We start from the raw sequence: 25,839 nt of genomic DNA, 5'->3' as shown, positions 1-25,839 counted from the left end.
TTTAATAAAAATTAACATAATTTAACACAATTCAATCACAATGTAGCATAATTTAACATACATATTAAAAGAAAATAAAATAAAAATAATTTCTAACATATAAAATAATATAATTTATCTTAGTAAGTGAGAATATTATAATAAATTCTCATTTGCGAAAATTTAGAAGTCCTCATGATATCGATACCTCTATCTCCGTCTCCATTCTCATTTATTCACGGGGACGAGTCCCATCTCCATAGAAATTTTATGAATCTTCATTTACCTCCTAGTCGCAACAAATTCCAGCACGTACTTGCTTCGGCAGATTTTTTTATTTTTGCACACCCACTTACAAGCATAATCTCTATTCTTCGATTTATATCTCCCTCAATTTTCTTTCTTCATGTTTTTTCAACGGCTGCACATTACACCGTTTTTTGATGTAATTTTTTTAGATTCAGCACTTCATATTGCAAGTGATACATGCTTCAAATGTTCGTGATATGAAGAGTTCAAGTGTTATTTAAAAGACATTAGTTTATATTTTTAGAATATTTTAATTTAATTTATTGTATTTTGATTTTGTTTATTTAATTATTAAATTGGGCTTTATGTTTGTGGGCTAAAGATTTTCTAGAGTAGTCGTAATACAGAATGATTTAGAGGTTTGAAAACTCCTATTTTAGTTTTGTGATAAAATTATGATGTGGACAATTGAGGTTGAGGGGTGTGTTTGGATTTGCATTGGAGAAAAGCGAAGCTCGTTTGAATTTCTTGAACGCTTTATCTTCATGTTTGACAATATTTTTATCCTGTAAAAGCAGAAGTGATTTCTATCTTCAACCCACGTTTACCAAAAGTTAAAAATTTTAGCTTTTCTGTTGATCTCTTTACGTTGGATTGAACTTTATGTTCTATTACCAAGTATGTCCTTCATTATTCATATGTTTATTATTTTTTTATAATATTTTTTTCTAATACTCTCTTATACATATTATTATTTTTTATAAAACTTCTAGTTTTTTTATATGAGTTTTTTTACTGTTATTGTTATTTGTTTTTTGTATGGAATATTTTTTTTACTTTGTATTATGATTCTATTAATCCTATTAGAGTACTAAAGAATATTGATAGTACTAAAAAAATATTAAAATTTATTTAAATATTTAAAATAAAATTATAAGATAACATAAAATAATTATTTAAATTCATGTCATTTTCTGTGATTTTTCATCTAAAAGTGATTTTAAATAATATAATCCAAACAATATTTAGTTTACTATAATACATTTTGAATAAAAATGACCAAACATAAACCACGTTAATACCAACTCACTTTTGATCAAAATCAATTTTACAAAATCAGTTTTATACAAACCTCCATTTGTAAACGGTAATCCAAACACACACGAGGAGTCTCTCTTGTTGCATCGGAGAATTGAGTAGAAGGTTGAGGAGCCCCTTCGATTCAAATCATTTTATGGCGTTGACAAATTAGGTTGATGAGTCCTTTCTTGTTGCGTTAAGAATGGGGTAGAAAGTAGAGTGATTCTCTTTATATTCAATATCAATCTATCCTTTTTGTTTTTATTTTAATGACAATTTATATTTTCTATTCAATTTCAATTCATGTCTTATTTATCCTTTTATTTCTTTATCATTTAGTATCAGAGCTCAGGTATTAGATTAATTCATATTAATTTATATTTGTTCTTCTTTTATCATAAAAAAAAGAGTCTTTGTCGCGTCTTTCTTTAAGTTCTTATGTTCTTGTTTTCGTTTGTGTTTTATTATTGTTGATTTTATTGTTTAAAAAATAAAAAAAGCATATAGTGCAAAAAAAAAGAAAAAAATTCAAAAAGGGAAAGAAAAAAATAAAAAATGAAATTATCTTCCTTGTAATTACTGTCCTTTTTATATACTATTTTTTCACCTATAAGATTCGAGGGCTAATCTTTTTTGAAGAGGAGGAGAATGATACTGCTTCAAATGTTAGTGATATGAAGATTTTAAGTGTTATTTAGAAGATATTAGTTTATATTTTTAGAATGATTTAATTTAATTTGATATATTTTGATTTTTTTATTTAATTACTAGATTGGCATTATGTTTGTGGGCTCAAATATAGATTAATAAGAATTAATTTAATACCTGAGCTCTGATACCAAATGATAAAGAAATAATAGGATAAACAAGAGAAGAATTGAAGTTGAATATAAAAGATCAATTATAATTGAAATAAAAACAAAAATGATAGGTTGAAATTGAATACAAAGAGAATTACTCTACTTTCTACCCAATTTCTTGACGCAACAAGAAAGAGACTCCTCAACCTTTTACTCAATTCCCTAATGCAACAAGAGAGGGACTTCTTAACCTCAATTGTCTACATCATGATTTCATCAAAAAACCAAAAAAGGGATTTTCAAACCTCTAAATTATTTTGTATTATGACTACCCTAGTTTATGAGGTATTTATAAACTCTTATTATGTTAAAATATAGAAAACCCTGAGCTCATAAACATAAGGCACAATCTAGTAATTAAATAAACAAAATCAAAATACATCAAATTAAATTAAAATATTCTAAAAATATAAACTAATATCTTCTAAATAACACTTGTACTCTTCATATCATAAACATTTAAAACATGTATCATTCTCCACCTCTTCAAAAAATATTTGTCCTCGAATCTTATAGGTTAAAAAATAGTATATAAAAAGGACAATAATTACAAGAAAGATATTGTTTTTTTTCTTTCCCTTTTTGTATATTTTTTTCTTTTCTTTTCTTTTTTGCACTGTATGTTTTTTTTTAAACAATAAAATCAACAATAATGACAAAACAATAATGAAACACAAATAGAAATAAGAACACAAGAACTTAAAGAAAGATGCAATAGACACTAGACTCTTTCTTTTATGATTAAAGAAGAACAAATATAGACTAATAAGAATTAATCTAATACCTAAGCTTTGATACTAAATGATAAAGAAACAAAAGATAAACAAAAAGATAAGGATTCAAACTGAATAAAAAAAAATACATTCAAATTGAATAGAAACAAAAAGTATAGATTGAAATTGAGTACAAAGAGAATCATTTTACTTTCTACTCAATTTTTTGACGCAACAAAAAAGAGACTCCTCAACCTAACTTGTCAACACCATAGTTTGGGAATTGAATCGAAGGGACTCCTCAACCTTCTACCCAATTCCCTGATGCAACAAGAGAGGGACTCCTCAACCTCAATTGTCCACACCATGGTTTCATCTACAAAACAAAAAAAAGGTTTTCAAACCTCTAAATCATTTTGTATTACGACTACTCTAGTTTATGAGGTATTTATAACCTCTTATTAGGTTAAAATATAGAAAATCCTGAGCCCACAAACATAAAGTCCAATCTAATAATTAAATAAAAAAAATCAAAATACATCAAATTAAATTAAAAGATTCTAAAAATATAAACTAATATCTTCCAAATAACACTTGAACTCTTCATATTATAAACATTTGAAGCACCTATCATTTACGCCTTCCTAATTCTCTCATCTAACTAATCCAATCATCAATTATTGTCACTTAGGATTTCAGATTTTTCCTTAACAATCTGAGCCTCCTATCCCTTCATCATAAACAAATCAACCTCCAATAGCTGACCCAAGGATTCACCAATCTTCCTCCCTAATTACTTGGTTTTATATTATTACTTAGGCATACGCTATAATTGTATCCATATCGACATAACAAAAGTGCTCCCTTTTGATGTCCATCTCCTTATTCCATTTCTTCATATTTAAAATGAAATTTTTGAATAAGCGTGGCATTTTCTTTTTGATTTGGGTCATGTTTTGTTCCTTCTCGAAAAAGAATTGAAAGATATTGTCCCTATGATCTATAAATTACAGGCTATCAGGTTGTCTCCAAATAGTATTCATTGCAGGTTCAATTGTTCCAATGCTAGAACTTTTATCATCTAGTAGTCTTTCCACGAGGCTTCTTCCACATTCCTCCATTCCTCCTCTCATGTTTGAATCATCGAAGAGAATCACTCCTTTCCATTGCAGTCGCTCTTTTTCATCCTCACTTGTAGCCTCTATCTCCTTATCTCCAATTATGATTGTACCAGATGGCTGAGACTTGGTCTCCATGTTGATAATAGAATAAGGATTCAAGGTGACACTCTGACTCACAACACTCAAAAACTCTAGCAGAACATTCAAACCCTAATGGCACAACCTCAAATTACTAAGTAAGAAAATTTGAATCTATATTCATTCAGCTTTTAATCTATTTGACACCAACGTTAGTCCAAGATGAGGCACACAGAAATCATCTCTATAATTTTGTTTAAACTTTGATCCTATTTTTATGAGAGTATTTGAAAATATTTCCGTTGGTAATGTAAATGTCTATTTGTAACTAAAATATAAGAATATGTTTATAAAATATGCCAAAAATAAAAAATTTTCTAACAGTACGAAGCAATTTTTACACATTATTAGCCTCAGTGATGTGACTTATGCTTGTTCACTAAGGCTGCACTTGTTTTATGTATCACTTAAAATATAGATATATAGACATAGACACTAAAAATACTGACACAATAGGATATTAATTTTTTGAGTTGTTTGCTATACAAGGACAAGACAGAAAACACAATCACAATCTTGTAGAAATAACAATATTATCCTTATTACAAATACTACCACCACGTCACAGCCACCATCTCAACCAAACAACCACCATTAACACTCTAAACTAAATAACAAATTCAATCTAACAAATGTTAGCGACAAAAATTCAATCCAACAAAACCGATACAAAATCACTTTAACAAAACTTAACCAAAATACAAATAAAAAAAATAAAATATACAAAAAAGAGAACCAGAAGGCACAGAAGAGAAGTTATGGTGAAGGAAGATGGTGACAGAGAGGAGAAACGGAGGAAGGTGGATCTGTAAATAGAAGAGTAGGCAGAACCGGATTGACAGATCGAAAGAGAGAAAGGTGCGCGGATCTAGAAGCATGTTAACGAGATGTGAAGTAGAGGCAACTATGACAAGGGCGACGACAATGAAGGGACAACCGTGAAGATTAAAAAAAAAGAGAGGAAGGAGAAAATGGAGGAAGGAAAAGAAGAGTGACAATTATGGTTTGGGTGGAAGTATGGAGGAGAGATGGCAGTGGCCGGTGGCATGAAGGGAGGAGAAGTAGCGGCGATTTGGATGGAAGGAAAGGAGAAAAAGAGGAGGCGGCGGGCTGCTGGTAGGAAAGTAGGATATATGGCAGTGGTCTGAGGGCACGAAGGGAGGAGGAAATGCGATAGTGGGCTAGTGGTAGGGAGGGTTGAGAGCTAATAGTCACTACAGAAAAGTTATCGAATACCGTCAGATTCACTATCGGATTTAACGACACAATAAGTTAGACAGTAAAAACTTCACCGGTAAATATTTAGAAGTCATTGTTTTCGTCCGCCGCTAATTACAAGAGGATATAAACTTTTAATTGGCGAAACCCTAGAGGTTGTTATTGTCAAAAACATTTCACAGTAGCTTTATTTTTCGACAATAAGTGTGGCACTATGAATTAGGTTTTCACGTATTTATTATCGTTGGAATGATCTCTCGATAAATCTGATGGTAAATCCAACGATAAACTTTAATTTTATTTTTTGAATGGTTATACAGAATACCTATTATAACTGAATATATTATCATTAATATGTCAAGAATTAATAGTGAAATCCCAATTGATAAAAATCTAATAGTATTTTTAACCAAAGATATACAACTATAATCTAAAATAACAATCGTGTAGAAGAAAAAGTCAAACAAATAAACTACTAATATTATTAAACAAAGCAAAACTATACCTTAATTAGTACGAGTCCTGATAATTGTTGTCGTCGTCTCCCTGGTCCTATTGAGTTAGCGGTCTAGGAGATGGTGTTGGTGCTTATGCTGGTGTCTGAGCAGAGGATGATGAGCCCCTCCAATAGCAGCGCTGCCACCAGTGCACTTCTGCTCATAGTAGACTGCCATCTAATGTTGCATGCGCTGGATTTATTCCAACTCCTGCATCAGGGTCTTTGTATCGCGAACATCTTTCTCTGCCATGCATGCGAGGAGCCCACTATACCTCTCCTTAGCCAGAAGCGGTTGGTGACCTAGGTCTTGAAGACTCTGGGTTAGACTGTGAACATGCTCACACAAGCATAAATTAAAACAAACACACATTCAAGCAAACATCAAATCTTAGCTGTTCTATTGTGCATCCCTTATTACTTCGCAATTTTTCAGCAAACAATAGTTTTGAGAAGGCACCATTAGGAAACCTTCGCTTACTTTTGTCTTAAAATTCTATCATAAAAAAATAATTCTGGCATAAAATTTTAACAATTTAATATGTTTAGAGATAGAAAATCAGCCTCAATATTGCATGAGAAACCCACATATATTATCAACACGAATAACCCACGGTTAAAATTACACAATATTCAAACAAAAAAAATCATAAAATAAAAATAAAATTAGTGAAAATGTAAAAATTAATAACATTTGTAAAAGCACTTATACAAATGTTTTAGAAACATTTCTAAAATCTTATAAATATTAACTAATTAATCTAATTTGGAAACTCTAATTAATTTTAAATTTATTTAATTTAACTAAATTAAACTCTAAATTACTCTAGTTTTAAATCTAAACTGAATCCTAAACTAATTTATCCAACTAATTACTCTAAATTACACCCTACTTAAGGTAACATTATTTATTTTCTGATTGCACTAAATTAATGTAACAAATCTTAATCACACATTTCATTAAAAAATTAATAAAATCCTAAACAAAATTCAACTCTAAATTACTCTACCTTCAACTCTAAAGTAAACCCTTGACTAATTTATCCAACTAATTATAAAAAATTGCATCCTACCTAGCCTAACATTATTTAATTTCTAACTACACTAAATTAACATAACAAACCCTAATCATACATTCATTAAAAAATTAATCAAGAATTTAATAAAAAATTAATAAAATCCTAAACAGATAAAAAAATTTCAACTCTAAATTATTCTACTTTCAAATCTAAAGTAGTAAATCCTAAACTAATTTATCAAACTAGTGACCATAAATTATACCCTACCTAATCTAATCTAATTTAATTTCTAATTATACTAATTAAATTAATGTAGCAAATCCTAATCACACATTTCGTTAACAAAATTTAATCAAGAATTTAATAAAATACTTAATAAAATTCTAAACAAATAAAAAATTCTGAAAAAAAAACTATAGAAAAATTATCTTTGATGGTGGTGGTAGGATGATGGAAGTGTAGTGGTAACAGGAAGCGTCAGTGAAATGTACAGCGGTGGACCATAGACATTTTTAGGCCACCCCAAAATCATGACCATAGACCCCTTTAGGTCAACCCCAAAACCGTGATCATAGACTTTTTTAGGTCACTTTTTTTTGAAAAACCGTGACCATAGCTAGCCATTTTTTGGTCACTGTAAAAAACCATGACCATAGACACCTTTAGGCCATCCCCCAAAACCGTGACCATAGACCCCTTTAGGCCACCCTCCAAAACCGTGACTAGGGCTGGAAGTGAGTCGAGATGAGCCGAGCTAGACCAAGCTCAAGCTCGGCTCACCAAAATTGAGCTTGGCTCACGGCTCGACTCATTAACAATTGAACCTATTTCTTAAGCTCAAGCTCGGCTCACCGAAAGCTCACGAGCTGGCTCAAATAATAGAAACATAAATACAAAATCTATAATTTTATATAAATAAATTGTAACTTATATATTTTTAAAATATTTAAAAAGAATAATTTTATATATTATTTATGTCTTACATCAAAATTATATGTAATAAATAAATATAAAATTTTAAATAATTAAGATCATTAATATATATAATTATATATTACTATTTGATATGTATATATATAATATTAAATGTATAGACTCAATTAATGGGATCAAAACTGCAAACAACACATTCAAATTTATTTGCATCAAGTTTGGCATGTATATATTAAGAGAACCGTACACAAGACTATACTACTCAACAAGGTCACTTCATCGTCACGAAATCATTTTACAATAGCAAATCACAAACAATTTAATTCATAATTACATATTCAATGAGAACAGGGCTATGGGACTAAGTTTGACTCCTTCAACTTAACTACAAAAATTTTCCTATAAACAGAACATAATTCGCTATACTTGATAGTTCAAATTTGAGAGATGCATTATGTATATTATCCCTATTTATTTAACTGAACATAAAACGACATTACTCCCATAATTAATTGCATAGCCCAAATTAGCAACATTACTTTGTAGCATGAATTCTTTTCACAAAAAAATATATAACCAACAAAAAGATTAACATGTAAAAACGAAATCAGCTAGTGATATAGATTTCATTCTTAGAAAAGTGTTGCCAAATTGCTGATAGAAAGTGGAAACTAGAGAGATTATATAGAAATTAGCTAGTCCCTTAGTTGCATAGTCCCTAATTAAAGCTATATCCATATCAATCTAGTTACTTTGTAGCATGAATTCTGTTTAAATGATTTAAGGATCAAAATATATAATCAACAACACACACAAGAATGTATCATATTCAAATTAAACAAAAAGAATGTAGCATATTCTTTGTTAATGTAACACCCTCACTATTAGAATGTCACGCTTCCGGCTGCACCACTCTAATACCATATCGTAATGACCCAACTTCCAGTACGTCATGATCATACTAAAAGTAAGGAATTAGTAACCTGTTTTCCTTATTAATTATTTAATATTGAGCCTTGAGTTCGATATCGCGTTTCAATCTTTAAGAAAATACCAAAAAATTTTGTTTTCAATTCATTAAAAATCATATATCAAAGATGACCACGTAATGATAATAACATAATTACTAATAATAATAAATCTTATATAAGTAAATCAAAGTAAAACTCATATACAACACATATTCCTCTGTATAAAATAAAAATCTTAATCAACAAGCGAGGAAATTCTGTGAAAGTAACTTAGCTCATAAATAAAGTCAATAATCGCCCGCAGCTTCAAACTGAGTCTTCAAACCTGTGTCACTAAAAGGGTGGATGATTTTGGGGTGAGAACAAACCACACGTTCTCAGTAGGGATGGGAAATACATGCAAATTAAATTAATTTCATTATAAAACAGTTTATCCTTGAAATAATCATTTCGAAAGACTTTATGGAGGAAACTTAATTTTAAAAAATCGTAAAGAAGTTTTATTTTGTTTACAATCCAGTAAGATGATTGTTTTAAAGAAATGTAAGGGACCAAGGACGTGCCTAGGGACTTGGTCGCTCACTCCTATCCAAACAATACATACATTAGAATACTCAGGCAACACCTAATCCACCTGCCTCAACCTTCATTACCACATACCAGAAATCACCTTCATCACCCCTCTACCAAAAATGGTCTCTCAGATAAACATACATATACAAGACAACAAAGAAATCACAGATAGGATTTAGGTACAGTAAGTAAAACAAGTAGCAGATAAACATGACTAAGCAATTAGGCAAACCAAAACAAATACACACTCAATCAAAACATAAAAATGTATATGATACATGCATGTCCTATGGCTGATGAGTCTCATCTGTCGGTTATGTAGCCAACCCGACATGTCTTGGCAGTTAACAATTGGATAATTCCTCTGTGCACGCATCCCCAATCTCAATAATATTCCATGGAGTCAAATTCCAAACTCAATAATATTTCATGGACCCTATTTTAATCTCATTGAGTTAAACCAAAAATCTCCGTATTCCCATATTGGAAGTTGAATTCCCTAAAACCAGAAACTTCACATTTACCATGATAAATTTAAAATAAACTAAACATAAATCAACATGTAAAGATAGAAAAAAAATGCTAATAGAAAAATTATTTATCCAGTGTAAGAACAGAGTGTCTAATGGAAAAAATAAAAAACAAATCCAATAAAAAAAACATCAATGAAAAACTCACACTCTTGCAATGGACAAAATTATCAACACCATATCAAAAACAAGTTAATCACCCAAAATCAACGAAAAGAAAAATTAACGAAGAGAAAGCAATGGATCAACAAGAAAATTCAACGAAGGACATCACTAAAACCCCTAACCAGAGCAAAAAAAAAAAACTAAACCTAACAGAATAGATCGAAATTAGTGATTAGGAGATTACCTGCTTGAAGACAACGATTAGGAGGTTACCTGCTTGAAGATGACGAAGACGGCGCTGACATATCAAAAGACAAAAAATGGCGCCGAGATCTCAACAACGAAGGCGACGACACCGAGACTGCAGAAGAAGACGGTGACGAGATCTCAAGAGACGGCCGAGATCGTAGAAGACGACGTCGATGGGACCTCAGGAGATAGCGGCGAGATGCAGAAGATGGCAGCGAAGAAAACGGCAATGGAGTTCGGAGATGACAATGGTATCTGATTGGAGAAGATGAGAATGGGTGAGTTAGGGTTTGTGAGGGTAATTCAGACAATATCTTTTTTTTTTTAAATTAGCGACCGATTTTGCGACTGATTAGTTTATAAAATCGGTCGCTAACTTAAAAATTATCAACCAATTTAGTGACCACAACTTTAGTGACCGAATTAGCAACCAACCAAGTTTCATTCTATTTACCTATCAATCGGTTGAAAAATCGATCGCTAAATTAAAAGATAGCAACCGATTTTAGCGACCGATTTTATTCTAGTTGTATAAAACTAATCGGTCGCTAATTCGGTGGCTATTAGTTACTGATTTAGCGACCAGTACTTTAGCGATCGAATTAGTGATGACCAAACAGTTGATCACCCTATTTCACTATCAATTGCAAAATCGGTGGCTAAAAATAAAAAATAGCGACGGATTTTGTGACCAACAGTTTCAAAGACATTACTTTCTGTTTTGGTTGCTAATTCGGTCGCTAAATGAAAAATTAGCGATCGATTTTAGTTACCAACTTTATTCTGGTTGTATTAAAACCTTATCGGTCGCTAAAATCGATCGCTGAATGTAATTTAGCGACCAATATTTTTTTGTCTTAAAAATTCTATATCAGTTACTAAATCGGTCGTTATTAGCAATTAGTTTTTTCAGTCACTAAAATCGATCGCTATTCTAATACTTTTTTGTAGTGGAATTGACCTTAAAAAGCAAAAAATTACATCTCAAAAATTTGTATCTTTTTCCTTATTTTTTTGGACGCATAAAATTTTATTAGTAAAAAAAGTCGAGTCCTTAATTGTATAATATTTTTAGGATGCTCTAGATCATGCTGATAAAGAAAGAGAGACGAAATGTCATCCGAGAACCAAAACTAATCCAAAAATTAGCATATGAGTTGGACCATTTTAATGTTGTGTTATGCGGCAGAAGTTGTGGTGATCCGCTTCCAAATTAATTAAATTATTAACTAATACTTAGCTACTACGTAAGGCTCAAACCAAGTCAGTGTCAAAAAACATACAACACATGAATATTTTATGGTTACCTGCACCATAAGTATGGTTGATGTTGAAGTTAGATGAGGAATAATGAGCATTATGTCACCATAAAGTAACCGCCGAAACCCTCCCAATACATTTGATTTGGCTCATACATTCAATTATTGAATCATAAAATTGGGTATGTTCCACGCAATAGCCATTTGTTAACCTACGAACATGAACATATATTCTTCCACCTTGGATATTAGTTCAGAAGAAATTTACATAGTCCTGCTTTCTCGGTCCCAAAACATTGTCCACCAACGATGTACGTTCTTTTTCACTAGCATGTGATTGGAATGAAAAAGAAACAAAAATAATTGATGATTAGATTTGTATGAGATGTATGAGAGGTAATAGTTAAAGGATGATGAGCTCAAGTGCAAAATAGAATTTAATTGGTATAAAAGTATTGTGTAATTGCATCGAAAACAATAAATTATTAGTTTTAAAGACTTTCTTATTATTAAATAATTGTGATAAAATTAAATCCTTTTAAATTTGAAATTTATTAATTTATAAGTTACATAATATCAAATCATATTAAATCGATTCAACAAAAACCAACTTAAACTTTAGCTATTCCTAAAAAAAATACAAATATAAAGAAAAAAATAAAAAATGTTATTCCCAGTAACCTACGTGTTTCCATTTTTTTATTAACCTACTTGATTCTTTTCTTGGGTTAACCTACGATTCCTTCATCTATATATACATGAACCTCAAATCCATTTATTTGTAAGCCACAACTTACAAGTCAATTTCATCATACACACAAATCAAGTCCCAACCAATTCAGAATCTATTCAAAACTGCTTTGTCCAAAGCCCTGTATACTGATACAGTGATACATATCATGGAGATACAGTTACAGTTTGATGATGATACTTTCTACGCTGAGATTAGAAAGCAGATTCTGTTGTTGACATCTGAAGATAACGAAGACTTAGCGGAAACAAGACTTTTCGGTTCGGTTGGTGTTGCCAAGGGCGGTTCAACCAGACCAGTTTATTATAAGAGTGACTCGCAAAGACCAAGTAATTTTTGCTCATGGGAGACAGGAAGCACTGCTGGTTCACCCCCTGAGTGGGCAGTGAACCTGTGGAAGAGTCGGAAAGGGACCGGGGTCTTCATTCCCCAAGCTGTTGCTTACAGCAAAAACCCAAGACAAGGTACGTACTGACTCATATGCCGTTTTGTAACAGTGTTTTGAAACCTGAGATGACATAAGTTTGAACTTGGTTTTATTCTGATTTGAACTCCGATCATGTTTTCAAATAAAATAAGTAAATTATAGACTTGAAATGAGTAAAAAATAGAACAGTGTTGTATTTCACTCCTATGTAATTTTTAGTTGGCACTAATTGTTAGTGTTGCAAGTGTGAGGAATGTTGAAGTTAGTCCCACATCTAAGAAAGCATAAAAGAGTGAGGAGTTTCTAAGACGAGAGACTCATTAACTTGACACCTTAAGGTTTTGAGTTGGATGTGGCGTCATCTCATCTTATGTTCTCTCACTTGATTCCTCCCCAAATCTCTCCGGTTGTTGAGAGCTCTCCAGAGGTTTTTTGTTTCTTCCAACAAGTATAATTAATGGAGATTGAGGTTTTTTGTTTCTTCCAACAAGTATAATTAATGGAGATTGAACCCATTGCTCTTTCACGCTACATTGGTTCAATTCCATGCTATTTAGTTTCAAATCAAGGAACTTCTTATATTTCCAAACACGCTTTTTTTTTGTTCTTCTAAACACGCTTTAAAATCATAAAATGTCAACGTTGTGATCATTTTGGAATCAAACTAGTGGTTGTCCCATTGTGAAAACAGATATTATTGACGGGGATATACTAAAATCTTATGTGTATATATCAGGGACAATGAATAGCAGAAGACGAGTTTATGGATCAGTGATGAATAAGGACAGAAGAATCTAGACTTTTTCGAGTTTCATGTTGAGGATTACAGCTTGCTAACAAATAAAGGATAATAGGGATATTTGTTTAATATTATTATGGGAAATTATTTCACCTGACAAAAATTCTTGGTGATATGGTGAAGATAGAGAAACTATGTCATTTGAATTATAACTCATTGGAATGAACCTTTGTTTGTTTGGTATAATGACTTCTATAAACGTAATATTCCACAATGACTATCTATATCAATTTAAAGTACCAATAATATATATACAGAAATTCGCAATAGTTAAAAGCTAGTTCAACTCCAAGATTGAGGCCATTATCATCTCTAAGTAAATTAGATCTGCACCAACTAATAATAATAAAGGTTTCTTCCCGGTACATCTGATTATTAAGCACGTTCTAAACTTGAGAGTCGCTGCAACTCATCATTGAGTTCCTATTAGAATAGAAATGGAAAATTAGCAGGAGTGTATATTGTAACTTATCCTCAAAACTTTGACTCAAGCAGTTTACCCTTAAAATTCTAAAATGTGCAATGTAATTTTTTAATAATGCAAAAAAAAAGGGGGGGGGGGGATTTCGATTCAGTTTTTTTCCCAAAATTATCTTCTTATGATGTATTTTTTTTATAATGCAATTAACCGTAATTAGAAGCATACAAAGTTTAAAGGATAAATTGCACATACAGGGGAGTAAATAGCAATTTACCATTGGTCTGAAGCTAACATAGAAGGGTCCTATATATGAAGGAAGTTCTACATACATACATACATACATATATGTATATCAATAGATAGATATTGAATATCAGTCACTACTCTCTAGGGCGCGCTAACCATAATGAGTTGAGTGCTCTTAGTCTTGAAATGTAATCATTCATTACAAGGAGGGCTCGTGCAATTTGTCGTGTGGTCAAAATTCGTTGCAACTGCTGCAGCATTTCTTGCTTCAATACATCAGCCTAAGAAACATAGTATACTCAGAAATTTAGGATGTATATAAATATAAAGGTAATTTGGTGTGCTTGGTCGTAGTGAAAAAGAAAATTCAAGGGATTTGAAGGACTCATATTCATCGTTGAATTTTACTCAGAAAAATCTAAGAATCCTTGAACGCATTCTCGTTACTTATCCACTCAGGAAATGGAGACTATATATATATTATTTGTTTGGATTAAAGTTTGTAAACTTCAAAATTATTTTGCTAGGGAATCATAGTTAATTTGGAGTTAATTAGTTAAAAAATAAATCTATTATAAAAAAATAACTTTTTACTATCTTAATTTTTCGAATTTTAAATTTAAAAATAAAAACTATTTTTTAATTAGTTGACTTTAAGTTGGTTATACTTTGGTTGGTCTTTAGACTTTTTTTTTGTAAAGATAAAAAATAAGTTAGTATTAATGTGATTTATGTGATAATTTTTATATCAAAATGGATTAATAAACTACATGTTATTTAGCAAAATTATTTTTAGATGAAAAACTATTAAAAAGATAAATTTAAATAATTATTTTATATTATCTTATAATTTTATTTTAAATATTTAAATAAATTTTAATATTCTTTTTACTAATATTCTCAGTACTTTTAAGTAATAAAATTAATAGAATTATAATACAAAACAAAAAAATTCCATATAAAAAATAACAATAACGATAAAAAAATTCATATAAACAAAATATAATAAAAATTATAAAAAAATATGCATGAGAGATTTAAAATGAACAATGAAGGATAAAATTGAACGCAAAAGTTAGAATTTTTAGTTTTAGGTAAACGTGGGTTGGAAGATAGAATTACGTTTGTATTTACCAAAAAAACTAATAAAAAATGTAAAGCTTTCAAAAAGATTAAATGTATTTTTTATGCTCCAAATACTAAACCAACCATATTTTATATCTCTTCTTTCACAGAGATCTATAATTAAATGATATAAACTAAAATGGTAAAAGAAAATAGTTATTAGTTATTACACAACAAGACTCAAATATCAACCAATTTTTTTCATAAAAAACACACACACACACACATATATATATATATATATATATATATATATATATATATATATATATATATATGAAAATTGAAAAGCATTTCAAATAGAAATTATTAAATTTTAAAAATGTATTACATACTTAATTTAACACTTATTTCTCTTCAGGAATACCAAAATAAAAATTTCTATATTTAAAGGCAAAATGTAATTTCTATTATCAGTTAAGGGTATTTATATTCAAATCGATCTAAATTAAGTTGTTCATTTGATCCAATCTAAACTGTAAACCAATTAAAACCGCACTAATTTAAATTTGATTAGATTCTATTTTTTGTAAACTGCATGGATCAGATCGAATTTTGGATCTACTTCTCAAAACCGATCCAATCTAATCCAAATCACATAATGTACTATAATATTATTATTTTATAAATTTTACTTATAATATATTCAATCTGTTATATATTTTTATATTATTTATGTATTATTATTATTATTTAATAAATATTTTATGTTCAAAATATAATTTATTTATTTATTTTAATTAATCTATAATTTTATTTTTATTGTTATGTTATAGTTTGGTTTTTAAGATATTATTGAGAATTATTATGTCATTGTTAGTTATTTAAAATTTGATGTTGAGATTTATTATATATATTTAATTTTTTTAATTTATAAAACTGTGAATCCAATCCAATCCAAACAGTATTAAAATTGAATCTGATAAGATTTTTTTTACAAAAATTATCCAATCCAAACTACACTGTAGGTAAAACTAGTATTTAAATCGAATGTTACTCAAAATCGATCCAAACCGCACTGCGAACACTTAGTATTTTTTAGCACACTATTAAATGAAGCGTGGTAGATCAAATTAGGTCAAATACTATGGGGGAAAATGTTATGTGAATATAATATTACTGTGAAATGCGAATGAATATAAGGTAAACTAAAAGTAATTTTGGTAATTTGAACCAGCCTAATTAGTTGATTTATGCCAGATGATACACTGCACAACCTAAAATCCTTCCTTCCATTTAGTTCCCAAGATATTATGAGTTAAAAAGGAAACAGTACTACATCTGCTCACTGATAAATTATAACTGTGACTCTTCAAATGTTTAACAGTTATTAGTGGATGGACGTAGTGTTTATACTTAAATTTAGTTCTCATTGTCAATATATTGCATCTTACCTGATGAAGGAAACTCTCCAGATTGGCAATCTTACCCATTGCAATTGCCATTTGGCTCATATAATCGGCAACATTTCCGGCACCGGTGGGTCCTAGGGCGGCCGAGGAAAGTGTGTCCGAAAGAGATTGTTGCAACGCCTCCATACCTTGATTCAAAGCATCCTCTGCCTGATGAGAAGACTGCTGAAGATTACAAATCCCCAACAACTGCTGTTCTGTTAAGGGCTCGAGGTGGTTCTTAACTATCTGCATCTCCAAACACGCAAAGAAAGCATCAATGGAATATTCTAGACACCCAAATTGCTCTTCAAAAAATGTTAGATCGGCCACTTTAGTCTCCAATAAATTTTTATTTCTTACAACTCTTTGAGAATTATTGTTGTTGGTAAGATTAGTCCTTCTATAGTTTTTAATCAATTTTTTTAATGTCTGTTAAACAAATAAACCCTTAACAATTTTATTATAAGGCCATTAGATTCTAAAAATTTTTTCGAAAATTTATAGTGAATAAAAATTTGTTGGAGACAAAAATGTCTAATTTAAAATTTCTTGAAGATCAATCTAAATGTTTATTCTTCAACTTATTTGCAAACAAAATACAAATACATTGTTGTAAACCAATTTACCTTGAGAAGTTCAGACGACCGGAATCCGCCGAGCCACATCAGCCACCTTTCGGCAGGTGTCTTCCACATCCCATAGAGCATGTGAAAGACATCAGCCTTTGCTCCTATGCTCTTTAACCGAAATAATTCGTCATAATGTGCCATGACACCATCAACAAGAAGATGCAGTTCATTATCTCCCATTTGAGAATTTAAGGCTGATCTAAGGTCATTTAGCAAATGTTGTTGCTCATCAACCCACCGGGCATACTCCATATCAAATGCTAAGGCCCCTAAATTTCAAATAAAATAAAAATCATTATTCACGAATTCCCTACTATAAATTACATCACTTAGTAATAAAGTATGAAATTCATCAGACAAATGTTCGGTGAAAAAAGTTACAGATTAGAAGCAACTTTTAACACTATTTTAAGATCGTTTTCATGAGCACATTTGAATAGTAGAAGTACATGTATGATAATTTATGTATGATATTGAGATTATCTTCAATGCCAAATAGTAAATCATCACTATAACAAAGATGATTTGCATTATGAGATTCTTAAAATTAAATGATTAATCATATACGCACAAATTACAATCTATGTCCCATGGCGATATAGCTTATGTGCTGAACTCTGAAATAATCAATAATAGTAAGCTAAGTTCACGTGAATTTATATGTTAGTTGCAAATGCATTAGTGTCTGCGTTTTTATTTTCATTGTTCATTGAATTTAGAATTTTGTGAAAAAAAAATACTAAAAATAATAAAATTATATTTTCTGTTTTTATCTTTTATTTTTTTTATAAAACTATAAAAATAAAAAACATTGAACATGAAAATACAAACCAGTATCATCATATTTTGTTTAAAGGGCAATTTACGTAAATAAATAAAGTGGGAGAGTTATTTATGTAAATGTGCAAATCTGTATGTTGTTACGATTTTGTGCAAAATGGATTTATATGTAAACCGTGGCAACCCACCACGGTTTCTAAACATGCATAAACCGTGGGAGGTCACCACGGATTAGGAGCAAATTTTTGTAGGAGAAAACCGTGGTAGGTCACCACGGTTTATGAAGGAAATTTGGCAAGCATAAACCGTGGGGAGTCACCACGATTTATGAAGAAACTTGTTTGCACATAAAACCTTGTGGGTCACCACGGTTTATGTGTGGTAAATAATGGCCAGAAAATCTTGTTAATTTTATGTCCAAGAGACACAACTTATTTTTTATTTTTTTATTATTCTTGTTAAATTTTTTATAATTATATTTTTTATTATTATATTTTTCATCTCAAATTTTTTTAATGAAAAAAATGAGAATAAATTAGATTTTCATAATTTGTTCTAGTTTATCACCAAGCAGAATTACAAGAACACAAAATTTTGTGTCTTTATCCATCAGTGTCTTGTCCTGTCCTATTTTCAGTGTCTTATCCTATTTTGTTGTTGAAAACAAAGGCAGCCTAATAAATACACACTATATAGTACATTTTATAAAGAAAAAAAATCATCTATTTCTATTGAATATTTATAATAAAATTTTTTCGTTCTCTTTATGTATTATTGACTAATATATACTATAAAATTTTTACATGTATTATCAATTAGTTTTTCATTATGTTTATCCCTATTTTTCATTTTACACTATATTTAAATATTTATTATACTATAAAAAATATTAATGAACATAATAAAATAATTACTTATTAATATTTTTTAGAGTACTCATTAATATTCTTAAAATATAATAAATATTTTTTATTTTAAATTTAACAAATACTAATGTATCAATATACACTTATATGTGAATTTATTAAATCTATATAAAAGATTTAATCAATAAGCATGTTAATGAATATTAATATACCAATATTAACAAGTAATTATTTTATTGTACTCATTAATATGTTATAGTGTAATAAATCTTTATTTTATAAATGAAAAAATAAAGATGTATATAATGAGAGAGGTCACCTTAAGCTTAAACGAACTTTTGAGTAGTTTTTATAAGTTCGCCTAAGATTTTGAAAACTTCATAAAAACTCAAAATAAAAAATAAAAACACAGATTCCAAACATTAATGTTAGTGTAATTTATTTTTAAAAATATTTTTTTTATTTTATAATAGAAAAAAATCCAAAAATTTCATGGTGTTTATTATTAGAGTCTAATTTTTTTCTAATTTATTTTACATCACAAATTTTAAATATTTTAAATTTATTAAATTTCATCATCTTAAATTAAATATTAATTTTTTATTTTTTAGTAAATAGAAATCAATTTTTTAAGCACTATAAAAATCATTTTCTTAGTATTATCTGATTTTTTTTATTGTACTCTTTCTATTATAAAAATAATGATTTTAATAATGATTTTTATAATAAACAGCTTTGTGTCTCTTGGACATAAAATTAACAAGATTTTCTGGCCATTATTTACCACATATAAACCGTGGTGACCCACAAGGTTTTATGTGCAAACAAGTTTCTTCATAAACCGTGGTGACTCCCCACGGTTTATGCTTGCCAAATTTCCTTCATAAACCGTGGTGATCTACCACGGTTTCCTCCTACAAAAATTTGCTCCTAATCCGTGGTGACCTCCCACGGTTTATGCATGTTTAGAAACCGTGGTGAGTTGCCACGGTTTACATATAAATCCATTTTGCACAAAATCGTAACAACAAACAGATTTGCACATTTACGTAAATAATTCTCCCACTTTATTTATTTACGTAAATTGCCCTTTGTTTAACGACTTTTGGAGTTAAGCATAAATACGAAAATTGAAAAAAGTGAGGGTACAAAAATGTACTTTACACTAATTCTTTTTAGGATTTAGTTGCGGAAGTTATCAAAAGGAGTTATACTGAAAAATTTATATTAAAAACTAAATATTTAAATATTTTCTAAAATAAGTAATCTTAACGAATGCCCTAATAGAAATGTTCATTTTTAACGCTTTTATATACTAGTAATTAGTTTATTTATAGTTGATAGTTGATGATTAATGATTATACTAGTGCTAGTAACCTTGCCCCCACTTAATTACCATTTCCAAGAGATGAATGAGTATGATCCCCGTTAGTTGCAATAAATATACCCTGCATTGAAAATTGAGAGAGAGAAATCCATGAATATGACAAAATCAAATTGTAGACAGAACTGATCTACTGGAAAATCTTTTAACTTGGCAGACCTGCTGACGTGCTCGCTGAAGCTCTTGCTCCAATTGTAAGAGTTTGGCTCGGCTGTTCTCCAGCTGCTGTACATATGCCTATTCCCCAGAAAGTATTTCAATATCACAAAACTACAAGAATAAACTAGTATTTTTGTAATAAAAAGAAACAGAGAAATTTTATGGAATAAATATAAAAAATTTTATAACAAACACAAAATTCTGAAGAAAAATAAAAAAATGCTTTAATGAAAATATAAAAAATTCTACATAAATAACACCTAGCTTGAAGAAAAGAAGAAAAATCGTGTTGAGACTTGAGAAGCGAAAAAAGCAGAAAAATAGAATTACCTTTTTTCTTAACCGACTTTTCCTTGCTGCCTCTCGATTTTGAGCAAGCCTCCGCATAGTCTAAGAAATAGAAGCATAAAAGCATGTGCAGTGAATGGTACACAAATCAATAAGTAGCTAAGGAGTGGAAACCAACCTTCTGGTCAACAGCTTTGATCTTTGTCTCATCCTTCGAGTCCACAACCGTGGGTGCCCCATGCTGAACTCTATTGCACTAAAACAAGGCTCACAAAACAGTCTCGTCTCAGATCATACAAAGCACACAAGTCTATATCGCTGAACCAAAAGTAATTATTACTCAGCATGTGTTGTCACTTGTTTACTCACTTGATTTCTGTCATCCATGTCAATATCTGTGGAAGTATCATCAGTCTGTTGGCTGTTGTCAGCCATGCCTGAATCACCCCAATTCTCAACATGACCATTTCCTAAAGGCATGTTTGGCATAGCCATCCCTTTTTGCTGGTACATGTTTATCCCTGTATCCAGGCACCCACCCCCACTTGAACCACCAACCTCTGCACTCCCAAGGTTCTACAACCAAAACCAAAAATCAGAGGATGTAGACAAGGACTAATTTGCCATGTATATGAGCTAGTCAATAGATTACTGCATGTACAAAGTCGGATTTGAACCTAAGCAAGTAGCCAATCATATAACCCAAGTTGGTTGAAGACAATAGAAAAATTAGAATAAAAAAAATGAACCAACCGTCGTGGTCAACGTCCCATACTGCAAGTTAGTGCCAGCAACAGAAACAGCTACATTGTTGGACTTCATGTTAAACATTGAGCCTGCGATGAGCTCAAAATTAAACTAAAATGATCTTAACACCTGTCCCACCGGTTGCGATGTTCACAAAAAGGAAAAACAAATAATAAATGAATAAATAAATAAATAAAATGATCATCAGAGAGCGAGAGAGTGTTTCACTTGAGCTTAAATCAACAGCATCTTCATGATGAAACACAGGTGCAGAATGTTGAATCTCGCCAAGATCAGAGAAACGTGTTGGGTTCCGGTTGGTATTATTGTCTCCCCTGTTTCAAACAAGATAACAACAAAAACATATTCTGCTTCAAAAAACAATTTTCGACACCAGGGAAAAAAAAAGAGATTAACTTCGCTACACGTGAGCCTCACTCACAGAAGGGGGAAAAATGGACAAAAGATGACAAAGAAAGAAAGAAAGACAAAGAAGAGGTACTTAATAATACCGAAGCAAGAAGGGAGAATGACAATACAGTTGGGAGCTTGTTTGAGCTGTCTTGAAGCTTTGCATTTTTATCCTTTTTTTTTTCCAAACACACTCACGCAGAGTTACTCACAATCACAAAAGATTTTGTTTCTCTCCCTAGGAAAGCTCCATCGTCATGGGGTTTTTGTTTTTCGTTTTTTTTTTTAATCTTTCGCTTTCGGTTATTAAGATTTAAGAAGCTGATTATATAGAAACGCCGGGTGAGAACTGAGAACTCAGGAGTGAAGGAAATGAAAATCTTTATTTTGTTAAGAATTAAGTATTGGATAGCGTATTGATATTCTTTCTTTCTGTTTATTGTTACTGTACTATTTTATTTTATTTTTTTGTACTTCTTTTATGAGATTTTATTTTGTACTTGATACATAGGCTTTTTTTCATTTAAACAAAAAATATATTTATTTATAATTTTAATTAAAATAAAAAATTTACGAATTTAAGTATTACATTATAATTTCACAGTTAATGAGCGCAAAATAGATTTTACTTCAACGGTTTTTTGTCTGCGAAAATGAAGCAATTTCTCTTTTCATTCTCACTCATACTATCATTTTTTCATATCTTCGCACTCCTTGGTAGCAATGTTAAAGCAATTTTTTAAAATAAAGCTTTTGCAAACAGTAAATACCCAACATACCAGCCATGACAAGTGGGACAATTGATTTCATCACAAGTTGGAGTTTCATCACCCCATCGATGCAACCCCAACCTTCAATTTTCAAAGTGCCATAAGCCACATCATACAATTGAGGCTCATTTTGTTTCGATATGCATATTGTGTGTGTTGTGCCTTATTATGAAGATTCGTAGTACTAGACCTGAATGTGGTGTCTTTTTTTTTTTTTGAAAAGAAGAAATGTACCGCTTAATTTCTTTATTAGTGAAAGTAGATACATAAATCGAACAGTCCAATTTATGTGAGAGAAAAAATTTGAATTTGAATGTAGGTATTCAACCCATTTAATTTGAATGTGGTTTAATTTTTTTTATTTTGGAGGAGAGTAAATCAGATCATTCAATTTACTTATTAGAAATTATTTTTTTAATGTGTCAATAAAAATCGAATCATCCGATTTGTTTAATATATATATATATATATATATATATATATATATATATATATAGTGCTTGGCTTTTCGTTTGTACTTAAAAAAATTAAAGCGAATTTCATGTTCATGTGAGAAAAAAAATAGATGATAAAATCGTATTAAAAATATATTATTTTAATCAGATTTTGTTACAAATATACGAAGGAGTGAAAATTGTTTGTAAAAATCCAGTAGATATTACTATTCCATTCACAATCTCATTTGAAAAACTAAAAGGTGTGATTAGTAAGAAAATAGATTTTGAAATATCAAGGAGAATATTATGTATTTTATATAGGTATTCTATACTAGTATTTGGTGGATTTATTCAATTTCAAACTAAATATGTAACTGATGAAGCGAGCATGCAAGAGATGCTTTCAATATCTATTGAATGTCGCTCTTAGATGTCATTTATTGAGTTGTACATTAAGTTCAAATAATCTGAAACTTACCGAAATATTGAACGGAAAGATTACAACAGTGACAATAAAGAAGAGTTTGAAATCAATTACGAGGTTGTTGGTCCAGATGGAGACGAATATCAAGTTGACAGCATTATAGAGGCAAATGTGATAGAAGTGACAAATACACTAGCAAACCAACATCCGTTTGAGGAGTCATCTTTTATGCGCGTTTTGGATTTGGAGGTCATGCATGCTCCGAATTTTCTAAATATATGAATGCAAGTACGTAATTACCTATATTTATATGAGGGATTAGAATTTTATTATAATATTATATTATCAATTGATTTATTAGTTACGTGACATGTGAAAATATAATTAATTAGCATTTGTTTATGTCTTAATTTAGTTAAATTTAAGATAATAATTTTATTTATTTATTTGATTAAATATTAATTAGTATTTATTTATGTGTTTATGTTTTTATTTGGTTAAAATTGAGATAATTACTTGATGTGAATTTTATTTATATTAATATTGATATAGTGAGTATGATTTTTTATATGAATATTTATTTATATTAATATTGTGAATATTAATTTTTATATGAATATTTATTTATATTAGTGTTAATATTAATATAGTGAATGTTGATTTTTTATATGAATATTTATTATATTAATATTAATTAATTGATGTGAGTTTTTTTATGGGAATATTTATTATATTTATTTATTTGGTTAAATATAATTAGAATTTATTTACATATGGTTGATGTTTTTATATTAATATTAATAGGGTTAAGTACGATTTTGGTCTCTAAGGTAGGGGTTGAATAATTTTTTCGTCTTCAATCTTTTTTTACTTATAAAATCGTCCCTAAAGTTTAACTTAGTTTTAAAATCGTCATTTGGACCAAAATACCCTTTTCTTTCTTCCCCAAAATCAACCAGAAGCAGAGGCAGAAGCAGAAGCTGAAACAAAAAACAGAAGCAAAAAGCAGAAGCAGAATAAAGAATAATGAAACAATAACAACCAGAAGCAGAAGAATAACAACAACAATGGATAATAGAATCAAAAACAGAAGCAGAAATAGAAAGCAGAAGCAGAAGCAGAAGCAACAACAATAAAACAACAACAACCAGAATCAAAAGAAGAACAACAAAAATGGATAATGGAATCAGAACAATAACAACAACTGACAAGGAGGATGGGAGTAGCAGCGACCGGTGAGGAGCATCGACGACCGTCCAACCTTGTGGATCTGCTAACGTGACCTCACTCCAGCGATAGCGACGGGACAAGGTTCGATGGTGACCGATGATGGCGGTTCGCGACGAGAATGACGGCAGGGTGTGGCGAGCTGGACGCGGTCTCCCTCAGCATCTACGTTCCTCGCCACTTCTCTTTCTCTCTCCATCTGCTCTCTCCTCTCTTGCCGTTAGTGTGAGTGTGTGTTGAGGAAGAAAGAAAACGGTGAGATCTGGCGGTGTGATCCAACGGCGAGGAGCAACGGCGGCGGATTCCCTTCCCCACCTTTTTTTTCCCCTCTTCTTCCCTGGAAACCCCCCCAAAGCGTGATTCCATTCCCTAGATTCCCTTTCCCCATTTTCTTTTTTTCTTTTTTTTCTTTTATATTTTTTTAGTTAGGGGTAATTTGGTAATAAAAATAAAAAATTTAGTAAAAAATACGATTTTAAAACTAAATAAAAAACTTTAGGGACGATTTTATAAACAGAAAAAGGTTAAGGACGAAAAAATTTTCGGTCCCTACCTTAGGAACCAAAATTGTACTCAATCCATATTAATATCTTGATGGGAATATATTTTATGGGAATATTTATGTATAACTTTAAACATAAGTTCATAATGATTTATTTATGATTTATAATTTATAGGTAGATTTTACTTTTAATTTTGCTTATTAAATATTTATTTACTGTCGTTGTAGTAGAAATTCTTATTATGGCAGACGGTGAATTTTCTGTGGAAATGAAATTTAGTTTTAGGGAAGCTGTCATTATGATGATGAAAGGTTATACCATCCATAGAGGTGTAGACTACCGGGTGTATGAGTCAAAATTGTTGACATTTTATGCCAAGTGTACACAGTATGGCTTAGGTTATGATTGGCTGATCAGAGTTAGCATGATCCGCAGAAAGTACTGTTGGGTTATAAGGATATATAACGGTAGTCACACTTGTACTAGAGCCACCATTTCTCAGAATCATGCGAAGCTGGATTCGAACACAATTGCATAAGCAATAAAGCCATTGGTAGA

General features: G+C 30.3%; 2 protein-coding genes across 4 annotated transcripts; one reads left to right on the top strand and one right to left on the bottom strand.

The window, feature by feature from the left end:
- The first annotated feature begins 12,285 nt into the window (after positions 1 to 12,285).
- On the top strand, positions 12,286 to 13,650 carry LOC130978957 (uncharacterized). The gene is made up of 2 exons (XM_057902290.1): positions 12,286 to 12,708; positions 13,408 to 13,650. The coding sequence occupies exons 1-2, from the start codon at positions 12,393 to 12,395 to the stop codon at positions 13,467 to 13,469; spliced, it is 378 nt and encodes a 125-aa protein (XP_057758273.1). The 5' UTR covers positions 12,286 to 12,392; the 3' UTR covers positions 13,470 to 13,650.
- A 179-nt stretch (positions 13,651 to 13,829) lies between these two features.
- Positions 13,830 to 22,262, bottom strand: LOC130982406 (transcription factor TGA2.2-like). Of its 3 annotated transcripts, none has more exons than XM_057906403.1 (12): positions 22,022 to 22,262; positions 21,738 to 21,844; positions 21,516 to 21,598; positions 21,132 to 21,338; positions 20,941 to 21,018; positions 20,805 to 20,864; positions 20,475 to 20,552; positions 20,328 to 20,379; positions 17,283 to 17,554; positions 16,657 to 16,902; positions 14,294 to 14,418; positions 13,830 to 13,893 (listed from the first exon to the last, which is right to left on the bottom strand). In XM_057906403.1, the coding sequence occupies exons 1-12, from the start codon at positions 22,084 to 22,086 to the stop codon at positions 13,857 to 13,859; spliced, it is 1,410 nt and encodes a 469-aa protein (XP_057762386.1). In that variant the 5' UTR covers positions 22,087 to 22,262; the 3' UTR covers positions 13,830 to 13,856. The 3 variants fall into 3 exon arrangements, with proteins under 3 accessions (XP_057762386.1, XP_057762388.1, XP_057762387.1); XM_057906405.1 differs by having other exon boundaries at positions 22,049 to 22,200; XM_057906404.1 differs by lacking the exon at positions 13,830 to 13,893 and having other exon boundaries at positions 14,107 to 14,418; positions 22,022 to 22,200.
- Positions 22,263 to 25,839: the final 3,577 nt, after the last annotated feature.

The sequence above is a fragment of the Arachis stenosperma genome, chromosome 5, assembly GCF_014773155.1.
Source record: "Arachis stenosperma cultivar V10309 chromosome 5, arast.V10309.gnm1.PFL2, whole genome shotgun sequence".
NCBI lineage: Eukaryota > Viridiplantae > Streptophyta > Magnoliopsida > Fabales > Fabaceae > Arachis > Arachis stenosperma.
The sequence above is the reverse complement of the archived record's forward strand: the minus strand, read 5'-3'. Positions and strand labels throughout refer to the sequence as shown.

Bases quoted from the DNA above. Each gene is read 5' to 3' on its own strand.
- LOC130978957 (XM_057902290.1), top strand. From the start codon at position 12,393: ATGGAGATACAGTTACAGTTTGATGATGATACTTTCTACGCTGAGATT. The intron at 12,709-13,407 runs GTACGTACTGAC...TGTATATATCAG, and splicing joins CAGCAAAAACCCAAGACAAG to GGACAATGAATAGCAGAAGA.
- LOC130982406 (XM_057906403.1), bottom strand. From the start codon at position 22,086: ATGCAAAGCTTCAAGACAGCTCAAACAAGCTCCCAACTGTATTGTCAT. The intron at 20,553-20,804 runs GTAATTCTATTT...TCTGGGGAATAG, and splicing joins AAAGTCGGTTAAGAAAAAAG to GCATATGTACAGCAGCTGGA. The intron at 16,903-17,282 runs GTAAATTGGTTT...TTGGAGATGCAG, and splicing joins GGTCGTCTGAACTTCTCAAG to ATAGTTAAGAACCACCTCGA.